Here is a 17979-nt window from a genome sequence, read left to right as displayed (position 1 = left end):
CAACTTTCCCATGTCTCATTAATTCCTTTTCAATCATCTCATTCCTGATGAATGGCGGTACATTTGAAATTGTAATCCTTCTGGCCGGCTGGACTAGAGGCATCACCGGGGTAAACGCACTGTTCACGACAATACCTTTCACTACAACCTCGTTTACTTTCTCTATACTATCCAAAAAAATCACTACAGCACTATTCATTCTAGCTGCAGACAAAATACTAGAGTATCCAACTATTTCAGCGACAGCAATTGTGCAATCCTCAACAGAACAACGCTCCGCAGTGATGACTTTAATGCCATGCTTCCGCGTTAAATTATCCAAACCTTGAGACGCCGCCATATCGGCCAGCGTCTCTACTTGCTCAATAGTCTACTTGCCAAAATAAACGGTTTACACAACCAAGCCGAAATAAAAGAGAAAGTTTAGAAAGACTCACTCATTCAACGCCAAACACTCTTCCGCTCACACGCTCCCCACAGACACTCCGCACATGCGCGCGACAGAGAGAGAGAGAGACAGAGAGAGAGAGAGACAGAGAGAGAGAGAGACAGAGAGAGAGAGAGAGAGACAGAGAGAGAGAGACAGAGAGAGAGAGACAGAGAGAGAGAGACAGAGAGAGAGAGACAGAGAGAGAGAGACAGAGAGAGAGAGACAGAGAGAGAGAGACAGAGAGAGAGAGACAGAGAGAGAGAGACAGAGAGAGAGAGACAGAGAGAGAGAGACAGAGAGAGAAAACCTTTATCTTCATAACTCAATCTCACATGGCCAGTCAGCGATTGATCTTTCATCCTTTATTCAAATATTGATGTCAGAGATCCTGTGAGTCTGGTGACTGTCGTGTTTTCTTTGAGTTAAATATGTGATGTGAGTAAATCGTGCTCATTAACAGCTGTTTAAGCTGCTTGGACCCGGAAACAGTTTTTCCTTTCGTCACCACTAAACAACCCAATGATGTCTTTCTCCTGCAGAGGTCAACACACAGATGCTGTTCTGTTTGGCTAAAGCGATCCAAAGTGACAGATACTACATGAGCACAGTAACCTCGACACAGTCACACACAGCCGTCACATGTCATCACAATGAAGAATCTGAGAAGTGATCAAATCAAAACAAATAAAAGCCTTAATCTCAGTTTGTATGTACAACCATTGACATCATAAAAACTTTAAACACAATTTTTCACGTATGTATGAACACTGAAAGTAAGGAATGACAGTGTCATTCTAATGTAAATCTCTCTTTTCTGTGCTGTTGTTGAAGATGTAAGTTGTCTGTTTTGCCCGCAGTGAGAGAATCGTGATGAAGGAGATCTTGAAGTCATTACCATAAAGAAATATTTAGTGCACTATATATACATACCAAGATTCTAACTGTAATATGGGTGATAAATTGAGCCTTAAATAGTAGATTGTTGCATCCAGTTGCCGTGGTGACAGAAGATCTGAATCTTTACTTGCCTTGAAGATTTCAGGCTCAAACTGTAAATGTCTTGCAGTTATAATACAGTGAGATTAAAAGTAAAATGGTCACGTATTCAGTAAGTTCAGTAAGAATTTGGGCATCACTCACCCTTGTGTAGCTCAAAACTATAAATGAATACAACACAAAGAGTTAAAATATCACACTGATTTGTTTTTCAAACAATCAACTTTTCAACGAATCACCTAAATCGTAACGTTCTATACCCTAAACTTCATAAGTTTTGTATAAGCCTGACATCTAAAGCCACTCAATAGCTTTCAGTGAGGAAGAAGCTTTAATAATCTTCTGCCATCAGAGCTGTAAACCACACATTAAAACACAAGAACCACTGCAGTGCTGAATGAGGTTTTCTTTCTTTTTTGCTGAACTATCTCCATATCTGTTTAAAACATCGCAGGATCATTTATATACCCGCATGACATCAAACTGACATCTCTGAAATCCTTAACCGACAGCTCAATTTATAAATCTTTACTATTAGATTCTCTTTGTGAATAAGTTATGAATGCAGTTTGTTTTACAAACAAAAAGGTTACAGATTTAGTTTTCACACATGAAATACTGATGGACTCGTGTGTTGTTCTCCTGTGTTCTAGGCAGAACAGGTGTAATGCATCACCATACAAACAGAAAAGCTTCTCATTGATGGACCAGAATCATCCTGCAGGAAACCAAACAACTGCACCAGACAGGTGACAATCTGCACCACATACAACATCGTGTTCATTCTCTCAGCATCTCACAACTTTCATAGAAATCAAAAGTCTTGGGTTAAACGTAGCATGGAGCCAACCAATCAGATGAAAGATCAATGTTGTTTTTTTCTCTGTTCTGAAGCATTATGTTACTTATCAAGCTCATGATATAAAGTCACAGGTTTTGCTTTATAATATTTTGTCAGCATAACTTGATCCTGAAAAAAGAAGTTTGATATGAAACGATCTGGCTATAAATGATCTGTTAGTCTTTTATTAGTGTAACTATAAAGCTCTTAAAGAGATCACACATTCTCTCATCATTTACTTGCCTCTGCACCATCCCAGATGTATTTCTTCCACTCAACATAAAACCTTTTTAATAAAATATCTGTCACTTTAAAAACATACTGTACTGTACGGTATAGAGGTTTCAACTTGTTGAAGCTGCACAAACATTCATCATAAAAGTGTCTGCAGGGTTAATAAATGTGAAGCAATACGTTTGTAAGAGAAAAGCATTCATATATGGAGCTTATTTAGAGAAACTGATACCAGTTGTCAGGGCTTTAACTAATACTGTAGATCAGTGGTTCTCACACTGGGGGCACCAAGATGCATCCAGGGGGACACAGGTTTTGTGGCATTTCATGAAATATAGATTTTTCATAGATTTTATGCAATCAAACCTCTGTAAAACAAGACCGCCAACCATACGAATTGACGTTCGAGCATTGAATAACTGAATATGTTTTTGGTCTAGTTAAAGTTCTAAGTTGATAAGTGTTTACTTTGGGGGGCCGCAAAGCGATGCAGAAAGGAGGCCTTACAATGAAAAGGTTGTTCTCAAACCTTTTGGTTTCGTTCTGGCCAAAAACTGATGTGTCAAAGATCTGTGGCTTAAAAATATTCATATTCATAATCTGATCTCACCATCTGTGTTTCTGATACAGTAATGTAGTTATCGAGCGTTTCACAAGGCTCAAGGCCACATGTGTGTATAATATTCCCCCAGGAGCTGAATCTGCGGTAAACAAGAGTCCCGTTTGGGCAAATGTTTCTCTCTCTCGTGTTGTACAAGTTAACCCCGGTGTTAATGCTAAACCAAGGCAAAGGCTGTTCACCATCAGCTCTGGCAGAGGTTAGGTGCAGGGTATCACTGCCACCTGCCAAAAGACACGGCAACCCCATATGCTCTCCTGCGCTCGCCCGGGATCCAGACTGAAAGAAGCCTAGAAAAGAGCAAAAACACAACAGACTCGCTATGCTTTTGTTTAGATAAATAGTCAAATGTCTTGTCTTTAATAGAAAAGAATAGTTAGCAATTTTGCAGACTGTAAATTGTCCGAAGCAAATTGTGAGCTTACATCACCTACCCATGATGCTTCAGTCCACTGTGAAGATTCTGAAGCTGCATAAAAATATGTAGTAGTAGGGCTGTAGTAATCCAGTATTCTTATAACAATAGCAATACTACATTTACAAGAGAAAACAAGACAGGTCTCAATATGAACAACTAACAACTTGTTTCCTTTGTAGAAAATGTACATATTTATTGCTGAAATTGCATACATTAATATCTGTGAAAACTAAACCCATTTAGCACATTTCATTGCCATATTACATTCAAAAAGCAATATAATACATACATAAGAAACATAAATAAAAATAGAAAGAATAGTTTCAAATGTTAGCTATTAACTTCAGTTTATGTGTGATGCATTTAGTTTATCCAAATTAGTTTTTGTTTTAAATTTTTTACTATTAAATAGTAATACATTTGTCCACATAAAACTAGTGTAGTTAAGTAAAATGTCCTGAAATAAAGATGAAGTTCATGTCCTCATATACGGAAGATAAATCCTGCCAAATTGAAATACATAAATTAAACATTTATAAATAAATTAAACTATATTAACAATTTTCAATTAACAAACTTTGCACACAATATGTGCCAACATGAATAATAAAATAAAATAATTTTATTTTCATTTTAACACTGACAATGCGTTGTCCCTGCCAATTGAAAAAGAAAATGCAATTGGTGATTTGACATTTAATTTTCTCTAAAATCTCGAGGCAAGACAAATGTGAGAAAGAAATTGTGAAAACAAAAAGTTTTTTGTTAATGTTCACGGAATAATACTGACACAATTCAATTTAAAATGTAAATTTTTATTTTATTGCTCATATTGTGCGAGCAGTTATGTACTGTATAATGAAATTGTTAATCTGGTTTTCATTTTCATCTTTCAATTTATTCATTTAAATTTGTCAGGATGTACCTTCCATACCCATGCAGCGCAGACGCGGACAAATCCACTAGAATCATGCATGTAACACATTAAACTGTGGAGTTCATTCACTCAGACACGCAGAACCGCCACATGGCATGTTGAAATAACAGGATTCTGCATCCACAAGTCTGCATCCAGTTATATGGACTCATTGCAGCCGGACAACAAGTTTCACTCGCAAAATAGACTAAAACTAAGTAAAATAGCTATACGCCATAACGTCACACAGAAACAAGCACAAAGACAAACGCACGTCACACAAACAAGCGGCTCTGTTTAATGCACCTGCGTGCTACACTGGTAAATAAAGTGCTGTACAGCCCTGTTAGACCACTTTCAGCCTATGGACATAATACGTACTGTGATGCACGCTAGTCAGACAGGATCAACTTTGCCGGCTGAAGTCCTAAAAGTTCAGTTTAAAGATGAGGAACATACCGAGCACAATGTTCTCTCACCATTCTAACGCACACACACACAGTGTTTGTCGCAGTCTTGCGGTTGTCAGAGCGGAAATGAAAACCAGATTTTCTGTAATGTATTCTGCAGCGTCTTCTGGGTTTACATAACATGTCCAGAGTTTAGCGGGCATGTATGTCAGTAATAATGGTCCGTGGGGAAACGCAGTGCTCCGTGGGTACTGAAGTTAAATGGATTAAACAAAGCCTCTAGGCCAAACATTTGCCTCGAAGATTTTTTGTATTCGAATTACTCAAATTACTCGAGGAATCGTTGCAGCCCTAATCTTTAGCAGGACATATGCATAATTCACCCAAAAAAACACAATCCTACCATCATTTACTTAATATCAGTGTAAATGTGATCCATAGTCACATGACGCGACTAGCACAATCACCAGCGAACTGTTCCTTTCAAAATGAACCTTAAGGCTGCAAGTCAGTGTTGAAACCGGTTGAAACACAGGTGCCTGTTACGTAAAGAGCTCTTGAGTGCTCACATCTACAGCTACTCATATTGGGAGGTCTTTATAAGCTCTGTGTGGGGCCTCAAAACCAAAAATTTGATTTTTAAAAGGTGCCATGACTGTTTACGTAATTATACAAATGATAGAAACAGTAGATGAGGTTTTGGTGTCTTTGGAAGCACATTTGATAAAGCTCTGTATCTGTCATTTGTACCTTGATTTAGAAGGAACTTGAAAAAAGATAATTTCATTGTAAAGACATCACGCTCAATGTTTTATTTTAATAGCATAGACATAATGCAAGAGGCAGGTGATATGGCATTGGTTATATTGTTTCTGACACGCTGCTCTAAATTTTCCCTTGAGTATGTACTCCATCTGCCTCAGCTGCTGTGGACTAATGATTCAAAGCAAACAAACCATCCTTCTGTACAAACCAGCCTCCTAAAGTATCTCTAATACACCGCAAATTCACCTTAACTGCTAATTTGTCTCGACTTTTTGATAGAAAAAATGACCTTGTTTATGTTCTTTATAAATGTTCAAAGTGCACCATTCATGAGTGCATGTTGTTCAAACTGAAAAAATCTAAATGAAATTACATTCTCCTCTCCTTCAACAACTTTATGTTTCTGCTGGTATTTCCAAGACCTCTTGGTTAAAACCAGAAAAAAGAACCAACCTTGGTCAGGAAGAGGCCCTATTTTTTGTTACTAATTACCGTACCAGGTCTGTTGAAAATAAATTTCTCTCCTTAATTTCATTCGCAAATCTTCCCTGACTAATGTCCACGTCATAGCCAATAATTGGCTAATACTTTTCAATGTATTGATGTAGTATGATTATCAACAGTATTAATGGTGTACTTGTCTCTTTTTGTCTAGGGTCACATGGTCTAAAGTGCAATTACAAGACGTAAAGTGTCACAGATGCTGCTTTACACCAATCCTCCATGTCTGCTGCAGTGTGTGTGCAGAGGAGCCATTAAAACTGCCACGGCATTACGTCGGTCTTAAAAAAGCTTGTCAGCACCTTTATAGGACCACTCAACTGATGAGTCCTCAAACCACGCCATATTTCTCAAACTCTGTACTGCCAAGGGCTTGAGCCACCCGGGGTTTTGTAAGACGACAAGCAACCCTGTTTCACCATGATCGAACCTGCAAGCATCCCTGGGCTGACGCAAGACTGTCTGGTTCAGCCAGTTCGCACATGTCCGGGCTGCTTCATCGAGACCAAGGATGCGTCCACTGTAGAGTCCGCTATCAACCTCAAAATGGCTTGCCCTGTATCTGATATTAACATGCAATGCATGAGTACAAGTGAGACGGCAAGTTATGAAGAGCAGCTCCTCTCTGATATGCCCTTTGCTGTTTCTAAAACCCAGCTGGTGGAGAAGAAGGACATAGAGGAGGAATTACTTGATCCAGCCTCCAAAAATGTGTACGAAGGCCTGCTGTTAGACAAGTGCAATGGAGAGGATGGCCTGCTTGCTAATCCAAATCAGGACTGGGGATACTTTGAGTCCTTCATCAGCGAAAGTAAGATGGAATTGCTAGATCTCTGCTCCAAGAACGAGCTCTCTGTAAACCTGTTCTCCGAAGAAGACGTGGACAATTACATGTTTGATGACGACGATGACTCCACTTTGAGCAGTGACGTATGCTCCCTAAAGATCCGCTACGAGTCCTTCCAGGACAACATGAGAGAGAAAACAAATGTCCTGCAAGAGGAGACACAGTTCAACTTTTTCCCAAGTGTCCTGGTAAACTGTGCAAAAAAAGAGGGCGGTGGGGTAAAGCGGGTTGTGGATGGGCTGCCGAATAAAGCAGAGGATCTTGGATTTCAGGGTGACTGCAAAGGAGATGGGAATGAACGCTCAACAGAGCAGACGCTTGATAACAGCCCCAGAATGAACTGCTTCATCGATTCAAGCTATTCAGCTGATGACTCGGGGGAGTACAGCGACGACAGCTCTGCCACTATATCCTCCTTCGACACCTTCCAAGACAACAGGTCCAGAAAGAGCATTTCAAGTTGCTCCAACCATCTGAACTACGGATTACGGGCCAAGAGGAAAGTTCGCTATAGCGATGACTACTTGTACTACGTCGACTCCATTGATGGTGAAAAAACGATGGAAAAGCGAGAGAAACCACCTGTTGGTCCAAAGCAAGAACTAGATGATGACTGGTGTCCTAAAAAGAGACGGAAATCCTCTCGCAAAGATCCACCAGTAAAAAACAAATTTGTTATCGTCAGCAGGTTTAAAGGAGACAAATGCATGGCTGTAAAGCTGGGCAGAATTGACTCGGCCGACACATCTGTAAGCTTAAATGACCACCAAATTTGCGAATATGAGAAGCTTGCACCCCTGAAAGACTTCTGGCAGCAAAAACAGAGAGAAAGAGAGAAACATCTTAAGCTGGCAGCAGGGGATAAACACAATTCTCACCATCATGCCTTTAGTTCCAGTCCCCCCAAAAGGAAACACAAACTGGCAAACAGGCTTAGGATTCAGAGAATTCAAACTGTGGAGCAATCACCAAACACGCAGGGCCCCTTCGCCTCTGATCCCAGGCAGGAGGTTGCTTCTACAGATGAGACCGCCTCCATAGGAAGGCCATTAACAATAGCCACCAGCTGTGCTAGCACATTAGACTCAAATGACATCACACACGCTGCCGCCCGGAAGAGCAGATCACAAGAGATGGAGGAAAGAAGAACGAGAAACAAAATATTCAGAATACAGAAATTCAGAAGCGAAGCACAACTAAGGAGCCAGAAAATGAGAGACCTTGCGGAGACATGCGAGGGCATGACAGACCTGACTGAAGTTTGCATGCTGCAAGATAATGCCGACGCAGTAGGAGGTGGGGAAGATAAAAAAGTCAGCCCAGCTGCATGCAGTCCTCATTTGTGTGCGAGTCAAACAGCTAATACCACCGAAAAATTTGCTTTTGTGTCTGCCACCTGCACCCCAAACAAAGAGCCATCGTCAGAGAATGTGACTGCGAGTGTTCCAGTCATCCCTGGGGGTTACCTACAAACATTGTTAGAAGCCTCAGATTCTTCAGGAGGTAGCACTAGTGCCTCTTTTTTCGCTTCGCAGCCTCACAGTCAACACTCACTGGCTCTCTCTCTGGAAAAGCAGCCGTTCACCTCCATTCAGCTAGCACAAAGCTGTGTACTTTCACCACCGTCAGAATCTGAGCTCCAACGGTCCCCCCAGAATTGTCCCAGTCTTGCCCAGATGTGGCACCACCAGCTTCATCCCAACCAACAATTCACCACTACAGATGTTGCTGAATCTAAGGTCCAACCCAACAGTCTCAATGGAGAGACGCCTGCGCCCGTGTCTGAGAGTCTGACAGCGTCTATGTACAGCCAGCTGAGTCTGGAAAGCGACAGAATGCTTTACGAAAAGAATTATATGACTGAGCAGTCATTACCTCCTGATGCTGAGTTTCAATTATTACAGAGGCAGACCCAGTTTCAAAGAGCCTCACTACACACAGACAACGGCCGTCTTACCAGTTTCGAATCAGCTGGCTCGCTGTCAGCCACATCTAGCAATTACAGCTCTCTGAGCCTTAAGTCCTGTGAGAAAGATGGTGAAGATGATGTGAACGAGAACTTTCTGGCCCACTGCAGTCCCAAGCTAGTGATCCAGCAGAGTGTTGATGCGATCACACCCCTGAGAGAGACCACAGACTTGCTGGATATCTCCAACTTCACTCCTGATAAATTCAGACATGCATCATTGTCAGAACTGTCTCCTCCGGAGACGCCTAATTTATCCCCTCAAGTTATGGGCCGTGAGATGAAGAGAGCAGGAAAGGCCAGTGACCTCCAAGATGGGGCTAAAATGTCATGCACCAAAGACACGGACTGGAACTGCAATGTGATAGAGCAGCAAGATTTGAGTAGATATCCAGTAGAGAGTCGGGAGTATCAACTGCACATTTTTGATGGTGAAGACCACTCAAGTCTGGCAACGAAAGAGAAAAACCGAGCTCAACATGATGGTGATGTGAGTGCAATTAAGGGGACCAAGACAAAAAGGAAGAATAGCAGCAAACCATATACAGGCCAGTGTAGCAAAAAAAGCAAAGCCCCAAGAGCTCCCAAGGCAGACAAGGGCAAGATTTCACGGCAGACTTCGCGGGCATCTAAAAAGCTGAAGGCTTTATTGGATGAAAAGGGTGCAAAAGGCCAGATTGAGGGTTCGGCTCATCCCATGAAAGACTCTGAGGAATGGACTGCAGCTGGTTGGTCAGAGGGCAAAATTCAAGGCCAAGATGAGCACAGAGAGTTTGAAGAGCCATCCAACATCTTATCAAACATTGTCTCAGGGATGGCCGAGGTGCAGCGTTTTATGATGGCCTCTATTGAGCCAGCGTGGGGCCCTGCAGCCAATATCTGCCTGCCTTCAGAGACAAACAGCCTAAAGTTAAAAACTCTCAAAATCCTGGCAGGAACGTCCTCTGACCCGAAGAAGAAAGGCACTGCTTCTGGGGGCACGAAAGGCAAAAAAGGTGGGACAAAAGGTGGCAAAAATCAGGCTAAGTTTAATGACTCCCTGCCCTTTTTACCTCAGTTGGCTTTGGGCTGTACCGTGTTTGACAAGCCTAACCTTGGCGTTCCCGGCATCAATGGGCCCGCACACAAAAAGATGTACCGTCACAAAGCAAGTGCGAAATTCCCTCGGATGGAAAATCTAAAGGGCATGCGACCCGAACGAGACCCAAATAAGGACATACCACTAATGGCTTCTTTTGAGAAACTGAGGTAATATTTTTCAACTAGCTGCTGTTGCACGTTCCTCACTTTTCCCATTTCCTCCTGTTTTTCTGACATACCTACACACTGACTTGACACCAGAGATGCATGGAATGGCGTTATTTTGATTTAAGTGTCCCCCTCTTTTTTGCCCCCGATGAGGTTTTTGATATCTTGCATGAGACACTTCTTGTACTCGGCATTTAACTACCTATTGACTGGTTGTGCAAAGCTTGATTGAGATTTCAAATGATCACGGCTGCATTTTTCTTCTGCATTCTTGTTTTTGCTTTCTTCCTTGCCGTTGTTGATTGTTTTTTTTTTTGTCTGAAGAAAATATTTGATAAGTGCAAATTCTCTTTTGGACTATGTTTTTGTAATTTTCTTAGTGAATCTTGCTGACCTTATGTAATTATATTTCTCTCTTCAAACATGTAGCTGATGAAAATGTCTGTGTTTGTGAAGCAAGCTCCGGGTTTGATTCTGTTTGCAGACACAAATGCCCCTTTTCACCCTTTTACCTCCTTTTTAACATTAGAAATGCTCAGCATCCTGTTCGGGATAATCCGCACCCTTGCTAGTCTCCTAAATATCAATAGCACACAAAGGGACCATTTTGTATTGAAGACATATCAGATCACCAGTGGATTTCTTTCATACTCGTACTCATTTCTCTCTATGTACTATGCTTTTTACAGGAGTTGTACTGGAAGTTGTCTTTCAGGGATATTTCTTTGCCATGGAAATCCCCAAATGCTTCATTCAAGTTTTAATAATAATAATAATAATGATATAGATTGCAGACTAGAATCATATGTTATCTATATGACTAATCGATTATTATTATTATTTAGTGTCACTGTATAGAAATGAAAAATGTGAATTCTCTCAGTGTGCCAATTGTAAACTCTCAGTGCACATTTATTATGTGAATGAATACTGTACTGGCCGTTCGATTTACTATCCTGATGAATGCTCGCTGTTCTCTTTCATGATTTAACAAGAGCTGACATTTCTGTTTGGTTAATACTTCGTTGGGACCCCATAGTTGGAATAGCACCTGAAGCTGACAGTGGTTCAACCGCTCAACCAACACAGCTTTATTTGGCCAAATTCAGTCAACCTGAGAATCACTTTGGTTTAGAATGAAACAGACAGTTGAACTCTTCTAACTGCAGAAGAGGAACAAAAGCACATGAGGGTAACATTGACCGAGGATGACATCCGCCTGGTTTCAAAACTGAGTGATGTAATAGTAACATAATGTCCCTGTGATGTACTAAACTTGAAGAACGTACTAAAGGGATGTCCAACCTTTTCATTACGTCTTTTCTTGACCCATATTTCAACAATTCCCTTCTCTCTTCCATCATAAAAGTCCTCACTCACACATGATTTATGAATCTGAACAAATCAGAAATACCTCACTGTCTCTCACTGTTGAAACGGTGTCCGTTTTAAACAAGTCAACACACAAGACTTGTCAAGCGTGCTGACAGAACCTGCAGAAGACATTGATTTTCTGTGAATCATTTTGGTCAAGACGCTAAATATGTCGTCATATTCCTGGCAACAAAAGCCATGTTTAAATTAAGGTTATTATCTCTAGACTTTTAAATATGCCGAAAAACCTTTGAAACCAGATCTGTCCTTAATATGTCATTGGCATGAACCGCAAAATAATAGATGACTTGTATTATTAAGAGTTCTATCTCAGGTAAAGTATTGCCTTACCTAATGCTCTGTCCCCGTCGGCCATGTCTAGGACCAGGATGATAATGATGATGCTGATGAGAAAACTGCACATGGCTCGCTGTCGGGCCTGTCTTGTCTGCCTTCTCTCATTTCTGCCTGTTGTCAAGCGAATGTACTTCAAGCTTTTGTGTCCCCCTGCTGGTGCTATGAGGGTAAATGCATTCTCCCACAAATGATAAAACAAGGAATTGTTGACGTGAAATTCTGCTCTTAATGATTGTACTGTATATTCTTCTGTTTGATGTATTCACAACATGATTCTTTGTCATTAATTGGAATTGCTTTTACCTTTTTGTTGGAGAAATTATGAAGCTTTATAAATACGGTCTGGAGTTGATACCAGAGGGATTCTTAATTAACTCTCGACATTACAAAAATATTGTATATTTTTCTCTGTGCCAATTTGTAAGATATTTTGTAAGTGTATATTTTTCTTAGAATGTGTTGTGAAGTATTAGTGCGTGTGAGTGTGAGCGTGCGTAACCTTTTTCTGTGCCTCTGTGGGCCGTGAAAAGGATGTATAATGAGCCGTTTCTGGTTTTAAAAACCAAAATACTAAGAAACACAAAAAAGGGAAAAATCTACATTTTGTTGCAAGTTTTGTAAGAAGAAAATGATCTGGCTGTGAGAGTGTTGTATTATCGTGGAAAATCATATAAGTAAGGAAAAAAATTGTGAAAAAACTATTTGCTGTTTTATAGATTTTCATGTAAATTATTCTTGTATTATTTTATGTTGTATCTGTTGCGAAGGTTTTAAATATTTGTGATTAAGCCTGTATGGTGAAATGTAATATTGGTAACTTGCTGAGTTTTGTAATAATGTTTATGGAGTACATATACAAATTAAAATGAGATTTTGAATGCGTTTTTTGAAGTTGTCAGATTTTGGTGGGCAGCATGAACATAAGTGTGAACATCAGAGCTTCACTTGAGTTGACCAATACAATCAACACATTAACAGCCTGAATGAAACTGGGCGAATTACTTCATTAGATCAATGCTCATTATAATGACTTAATAACTTGTGCTCTAATCGTTTGAGTATGAAATGTTTGTAATTTGGAAGAAGATTTTAAGATAAAGAAGTATTTAAATGAGTCATCATCGTACTGTTTTGATTATGAAGCATTATTAAACCTTTTTTAAACATTTTAAGTCAGCAATGTGTGAAGTCAGTCCTCAAAATCTTAGTGATGTCATCATTTGAAGAGTTTTGTTTTCACGCACAACCTTGAGGCGGATGGGCTACAACAGCAGAAGACCCCACCGGGCACCACTCATCTCCACTACAAATAGGAAAAAGAGGCTACAATTTGCACCAGCTCAGCAAAATTGGACAGTTGAAGACTGGAAAAATGTTGTCTGGTCTGATGAGTCTCGATTTCTGTTAAGACATTCAGATGGTAGAGACAGAATGAGAACATGGATCCATCATGCCTTGTTACTGTTGGTGGTGCTGTAATGGTGTGGGGGATGTTTTCTTGGCACACTTTAGGCCCCTTAGTGCCAATTGGTGCCAATTGGGCCTTCCAGCAGGATAATGCACCATGTCACAAAGCTGGAATCATTTCAAATTGGTTTCTTGAACATGAAAAGGAGTTCACTGTACTAAAATGGCCCCCACAGTCACCAGATCTCAACCCAATAGAGCATCTTTGGGATGTGGTGGAACGGGAGCATCGTGCCCTGGATGTGCATCCCACAAATCTCCATCAACTGCAAGATGCTATCCTATCAATATGGGTCAACATTTCTAAAGAATGCTTTCAGCACCTTGTTGAATCAATGCCACGTAGAATTAAGGCAGTTCTGAAGGCGAAAGGGGGTCAAACACAGTATTAGTATGGCGTTCCTAATAATCCTTTAGGTGAGTGTATATCCATAAATGAGGATATGAAAGTATGCACAGACACGAGATATACGGTCAACAGAAAGCCACATCATGCTATATTTAATCATCCTTATCTAGGGTACAGATATAAGTGTTAGTCGGTTCCTTGTTCATAATGTCAATGTCCTCGTGTTCACGACTCCCCCATTCCCTAAGTCTAACTCCCCAATATCATCCATCCGTTGATATAACCCAGGACACAGGAAAGATTAGGTTCTCACAAGAAAACCTAGTTTCTATATTCTCACAGACCATAACATAAATTCTGTGCTAAACCCTGCTAATTTATCCTCTTCTGATTCGTTCTCTCCTTCTGCAGAGGACTTCTTGAACTTCTTTGTGGAAACAATCGACAATATCAGAAAACATATTGTCCACTCTTATGTTGGTCTTGAATTCCCTCAGCCGTGTGCAGATACGTTTGACCATTTTGATCAGGTCTCCCTTCCAGCTTTAACAGAGATAGTTAAACACATGAAATAATCCTTTTCATTACTGGTTTCTATTCCATCACAGTTCGTAAAAGATTTGTTTGACCCTGTGGGCACGAGTATACTCACCATTGTGAACAGCTTCTTAACTCAGGGATGTGTTCCTTCCTCTCCTAAACAAGCAGTAATTTCTCCCCTATTGAAAAAACAGGTCTGGAAGCTTCAGAGCCGAACAATTTCCGGCCCATTTCTAAACTTCCATTTTCATCCAAAGTTCCAGAGAAGGTGGTTCTGACTCAAATCAGCTAGCTTTCTAGCAACTTTCTCCAGCTAAATGGGAAGAAATCAGTCCCCCTAAGGCAAAAGAGAAGATCTCAGAGTTCTTTCCCCATTTAAGTTGTTGAACTTGAAATGCACTCATGTAGCTTTGCTAACTTTGCAGCTGACCTTTCAGATAACCTTTTAACAACTTGATGTAAGGGTAAGTGTGGCTTACACAAAATATGTTTTATTTGTCCTTAACAATTCTCAAAAAGAAATTCTGACACATTATCCTAAGGTCCAAACAAATGATATTCCTCAGCCAGGTGAGTCAGATGATGTATATTGTAGACATCTCATGTCTGTTCATACAACTGTCCAAAGTGACACAACAGAAACACACACATCTAACCTCTGGTGTTCCAGAAGATAAAAGCAAATGCATAGCAACAGAAAACTAAATTATACAACACCTTCTTTTGAAATACAACTGGGCCTGTTTACAGCATGAATGTGTGCAGCTCAGTCGCTTTCCAACAATCCATTTCTGACTCTCTTGGTTTCCGGCTAAACTCAACAGGCTAAGCTGCTTTAACTTTTCTGAAATCTCAGCAATTGTGTGACTGGATAACCTGATAGTACGTGCTTTACCTCTGATCCATAAGCAGAAAAGTCTTCTAGTGACTGCTAGACAGCATAAGGGCATTTTGGCATAAATGTGGGCACCACCTTCTTTGAGCTGTTTGTGTGTAGACCTCCGGAGAGCCACTATAGCTAATGACAGCTGTATAGCGAGTGAGACAAGTGTGCCGTTTTGACTGGCAAGTCAATATTTATTATGGAACCCAATGGTACAAGCACAATGTGTGCTGTTAGATGTTGACATAATAGCTGGTACAAATGCAAAAAATGTCTACAAAACTCTTGCTTTGACCATAATACACGAACCAGAGCTGAATCTGGATGTTGCGCACACTATGATCTGCATTCATTAATATTGTACATTTCTCTTACTTGAAGACCTGATGACTCAATACTCCAGAGCTCCGTTTCATTTTGTTTTTTTTTCCGGCTGAACAACTAGACTCAGATGCACAACCACATTTAATAAATGATTATGCTATTATTATGCTACAGTTTTGTGTTCGGATTGTGATCATTTAAAGCCAAGAAACAACAACAGCACATACATTTACCTATATTTATATTTATCACACACTGCACTTGAAATTCATATGTTTCATTTCTGGGTAACCAAATTTGGAAAATAATTTTTAAATATCATGCAAACAAATGCCAATTGAGACAAAGAAATTGGGGAAAATACAGAATGGAAAAACTCATTTGGAAATTGTTGTTTTATAAACCTGCAAGTGTTTAGCTTTAAAAATATTCATTAGAAAATCTGAATGCCTGTAAAGAAACAAGTTGGTAATGACTGGCATTTCACACAATAGTCAATGAAAATATGGTTCCAAACAGCACCACAGCAACATCATTCTAAGCAGAGCAGTTGTGTGGGTATTAATATATTCTTGTGGCTTTGAACATGAACCCAGCATGTAAACTCAACAGAACAGCGCTTTGACACCACCTACGGGTGGTTTTATTTGTATGTTTAGTTTTCATATACCGTATATATGGCCTCCTTTCATTTCGGTATGGACCACTTGGTTTATATGAGTTTGCTAGATTGATGGAATTATTTTTTATAAAATAGACATTTAGAACATAAGTAATGCGCCCAGTTTATTCTAGACCTTAATTTGTTATTGTATATTTCCTATCATGCTTGCACATATTTAATATTGTAAAATACATTAAAAGCTTTTTCTATTGTGAAACTAGTTTTTTCACAGCCCTAAATAGTATTTCTTGATATTCTTCAATGATGTTAAAGATATAGGCCTATGTAATAGTTCTATCTACTGTTAAAAATACTTCATCTAATTGAATAATTGCTTTAATGATCAAATCTTCTATCCCACCCTGTTTGAACAAGTAGCTGTACGCAGGGCCGTCATGCACCCATTCTTTTTAAAGGGGCAGAGTGTTTTCACAACACACAGAAACATGTCCTATACGCACAAATACATACATTTAAAGCAATATCATACAGAATATATCTATAATATCAGAACATATATAAAATGTAATTTTTTATGGTAAATGCATCAGTCTGGTGTGGTTTGTATATCTTGTTTATCTAAAAAAGTTTGCGCTATAACACGGAACAGCAACCTCCTCACATAATATCGATCAAAGCCCCAATGAAAGAAAAAGTCTAAAAAACAGCTCACCCTAAATCTTAGAAGGTATGGAAATACTTTAAATTTAGTCTTTATAGTCTCTGAAACGGAGGCACCCCATTGTCACTCACGAAGGAGACAATAACAAGAAATTAATTTAACGTTATTACTTACACGTTTGTGTAGTTTGTTGAGTCGCTTAAGCTCTGGCACTTGTGGTGCTAGCTAACTATCTTAGCTCTCTGTGCAGTTTTTTCGTGCTAGGTAGCTTCTGGCGCCTAGACAGCTGTGTTTAGCTAACATTAGTTATCATCTAATGTTGGCTTGAATGGAAGCTAGCTTACGGCTGCATCTATAGTAGCTGACGTTAACCTAGCACGACAAAACTGCACAGAGAACTAAAATGCGTTGGTGGCTACTTGGTTAGCCTAGCACCACCAAAGTGCACAGCTGCTAAACAGGCTGGCCTTTAAATTTGTATAACAGTTAAATTATTTTATTTATTTTATTTGGTGTAAAGCAGAATATTTAAACTGTTTGATGAACTGTATATTTTTGTATTTATTTTTTATTTGAGATACATTATGGTTTTTATTAATCGAGCAGTAGAAGATAACCGATAGATGAATCGACAAATTCGTTGTCAGACTAGTCGACTAATCGACTAACCGTTAAAAATAATCGCCCGATTAATCGTTTAATAAATAATCGTTTGCCCCCAGCCCTAGAGGATTCCTCTGTTTCCTGATCCCGAAGTGGTTTTCTGCTCTCCCTGCACACACACCAAGCATCTTATCACATACAGGAACTGCACACACCACACACACTTTTGTAGACAAGTTTAACTCATCGCATGCAGCCAAGGACGTTAGGCTGCTCATTATTACGCTAAAACATAAGTAGTTGTCTTTGAGAGGTCCTGCCGCTACGGTTAAAACATAGCCGGTTCAATGATCTTACACACTGTTATTAACATATATTTGTCTTCAACATATATATTCGTTTTCAATATTTTTACTTAAAGGTGTTTTCAAGATATCACATATTAACCAAAGATGATTGTGTATGATTTAATACTATAATCTGATCATTTATTTACACGTATTAAGGATGTTTTTAAAGTGCAGGTGCAGGTATTCAAGGAGTGCAAAGGATGAAAGGAAATGGAATTCTAAGTTCAGTACTTGGGAATTCTGTTGATCGGGGAT

At 39.6% G+C, this 17979-nt stretch overlaps 1 protein-coding gene across 1 annotated transcript in view; it reads left to right on the top strand.

Moving 5' to 3' along the window:
- The window catches only part of nexmifb (neurite extension and migration factor b), a 47518-nt gene extending 34714 nt beyond the window's left edge, over positions 1 to 12804 (top strand). The window contains exons 2-4 of the mRNA XM_079480631.1: positions 2080 to 2175; positions 6285 to 10191; positions 11948 to 12804. Of these exons, the coding sequence (XP_079336757.1) occupies positions 6551 to 10191; positions 11948 to 12113 (3807 nt within the window). The 5' untranslated portion in view covers positions 2080 to 2175; positions 6285 to 6550 and the 3' untranslated portion in view covers positions 12114 to 12804. The remainder of the gene's footprint in view (positions 1 to 2079; positions 2176 to 6284; positions 10192 to 11947) is intronic.
- The last annotated feature ends 5175 nt before the right edge of the window (positions 12805 to 17979 follow it).

This window comes from Barbatula barbatula, assembly GCF_947034865.1.
Source record: "Barbatula barbatula genome assembly, chromosome: 18".
Classification (NCBI taxonomy): Eukaryota; Metazoa; Chordata; class Actinopteri; order Cypriniformes; family Nemacheilidae; genus Barbatula; species Barbatula barbatula.
This window is presented reverse-complemented; position numbering and strand designations above follow the sequence as displayed.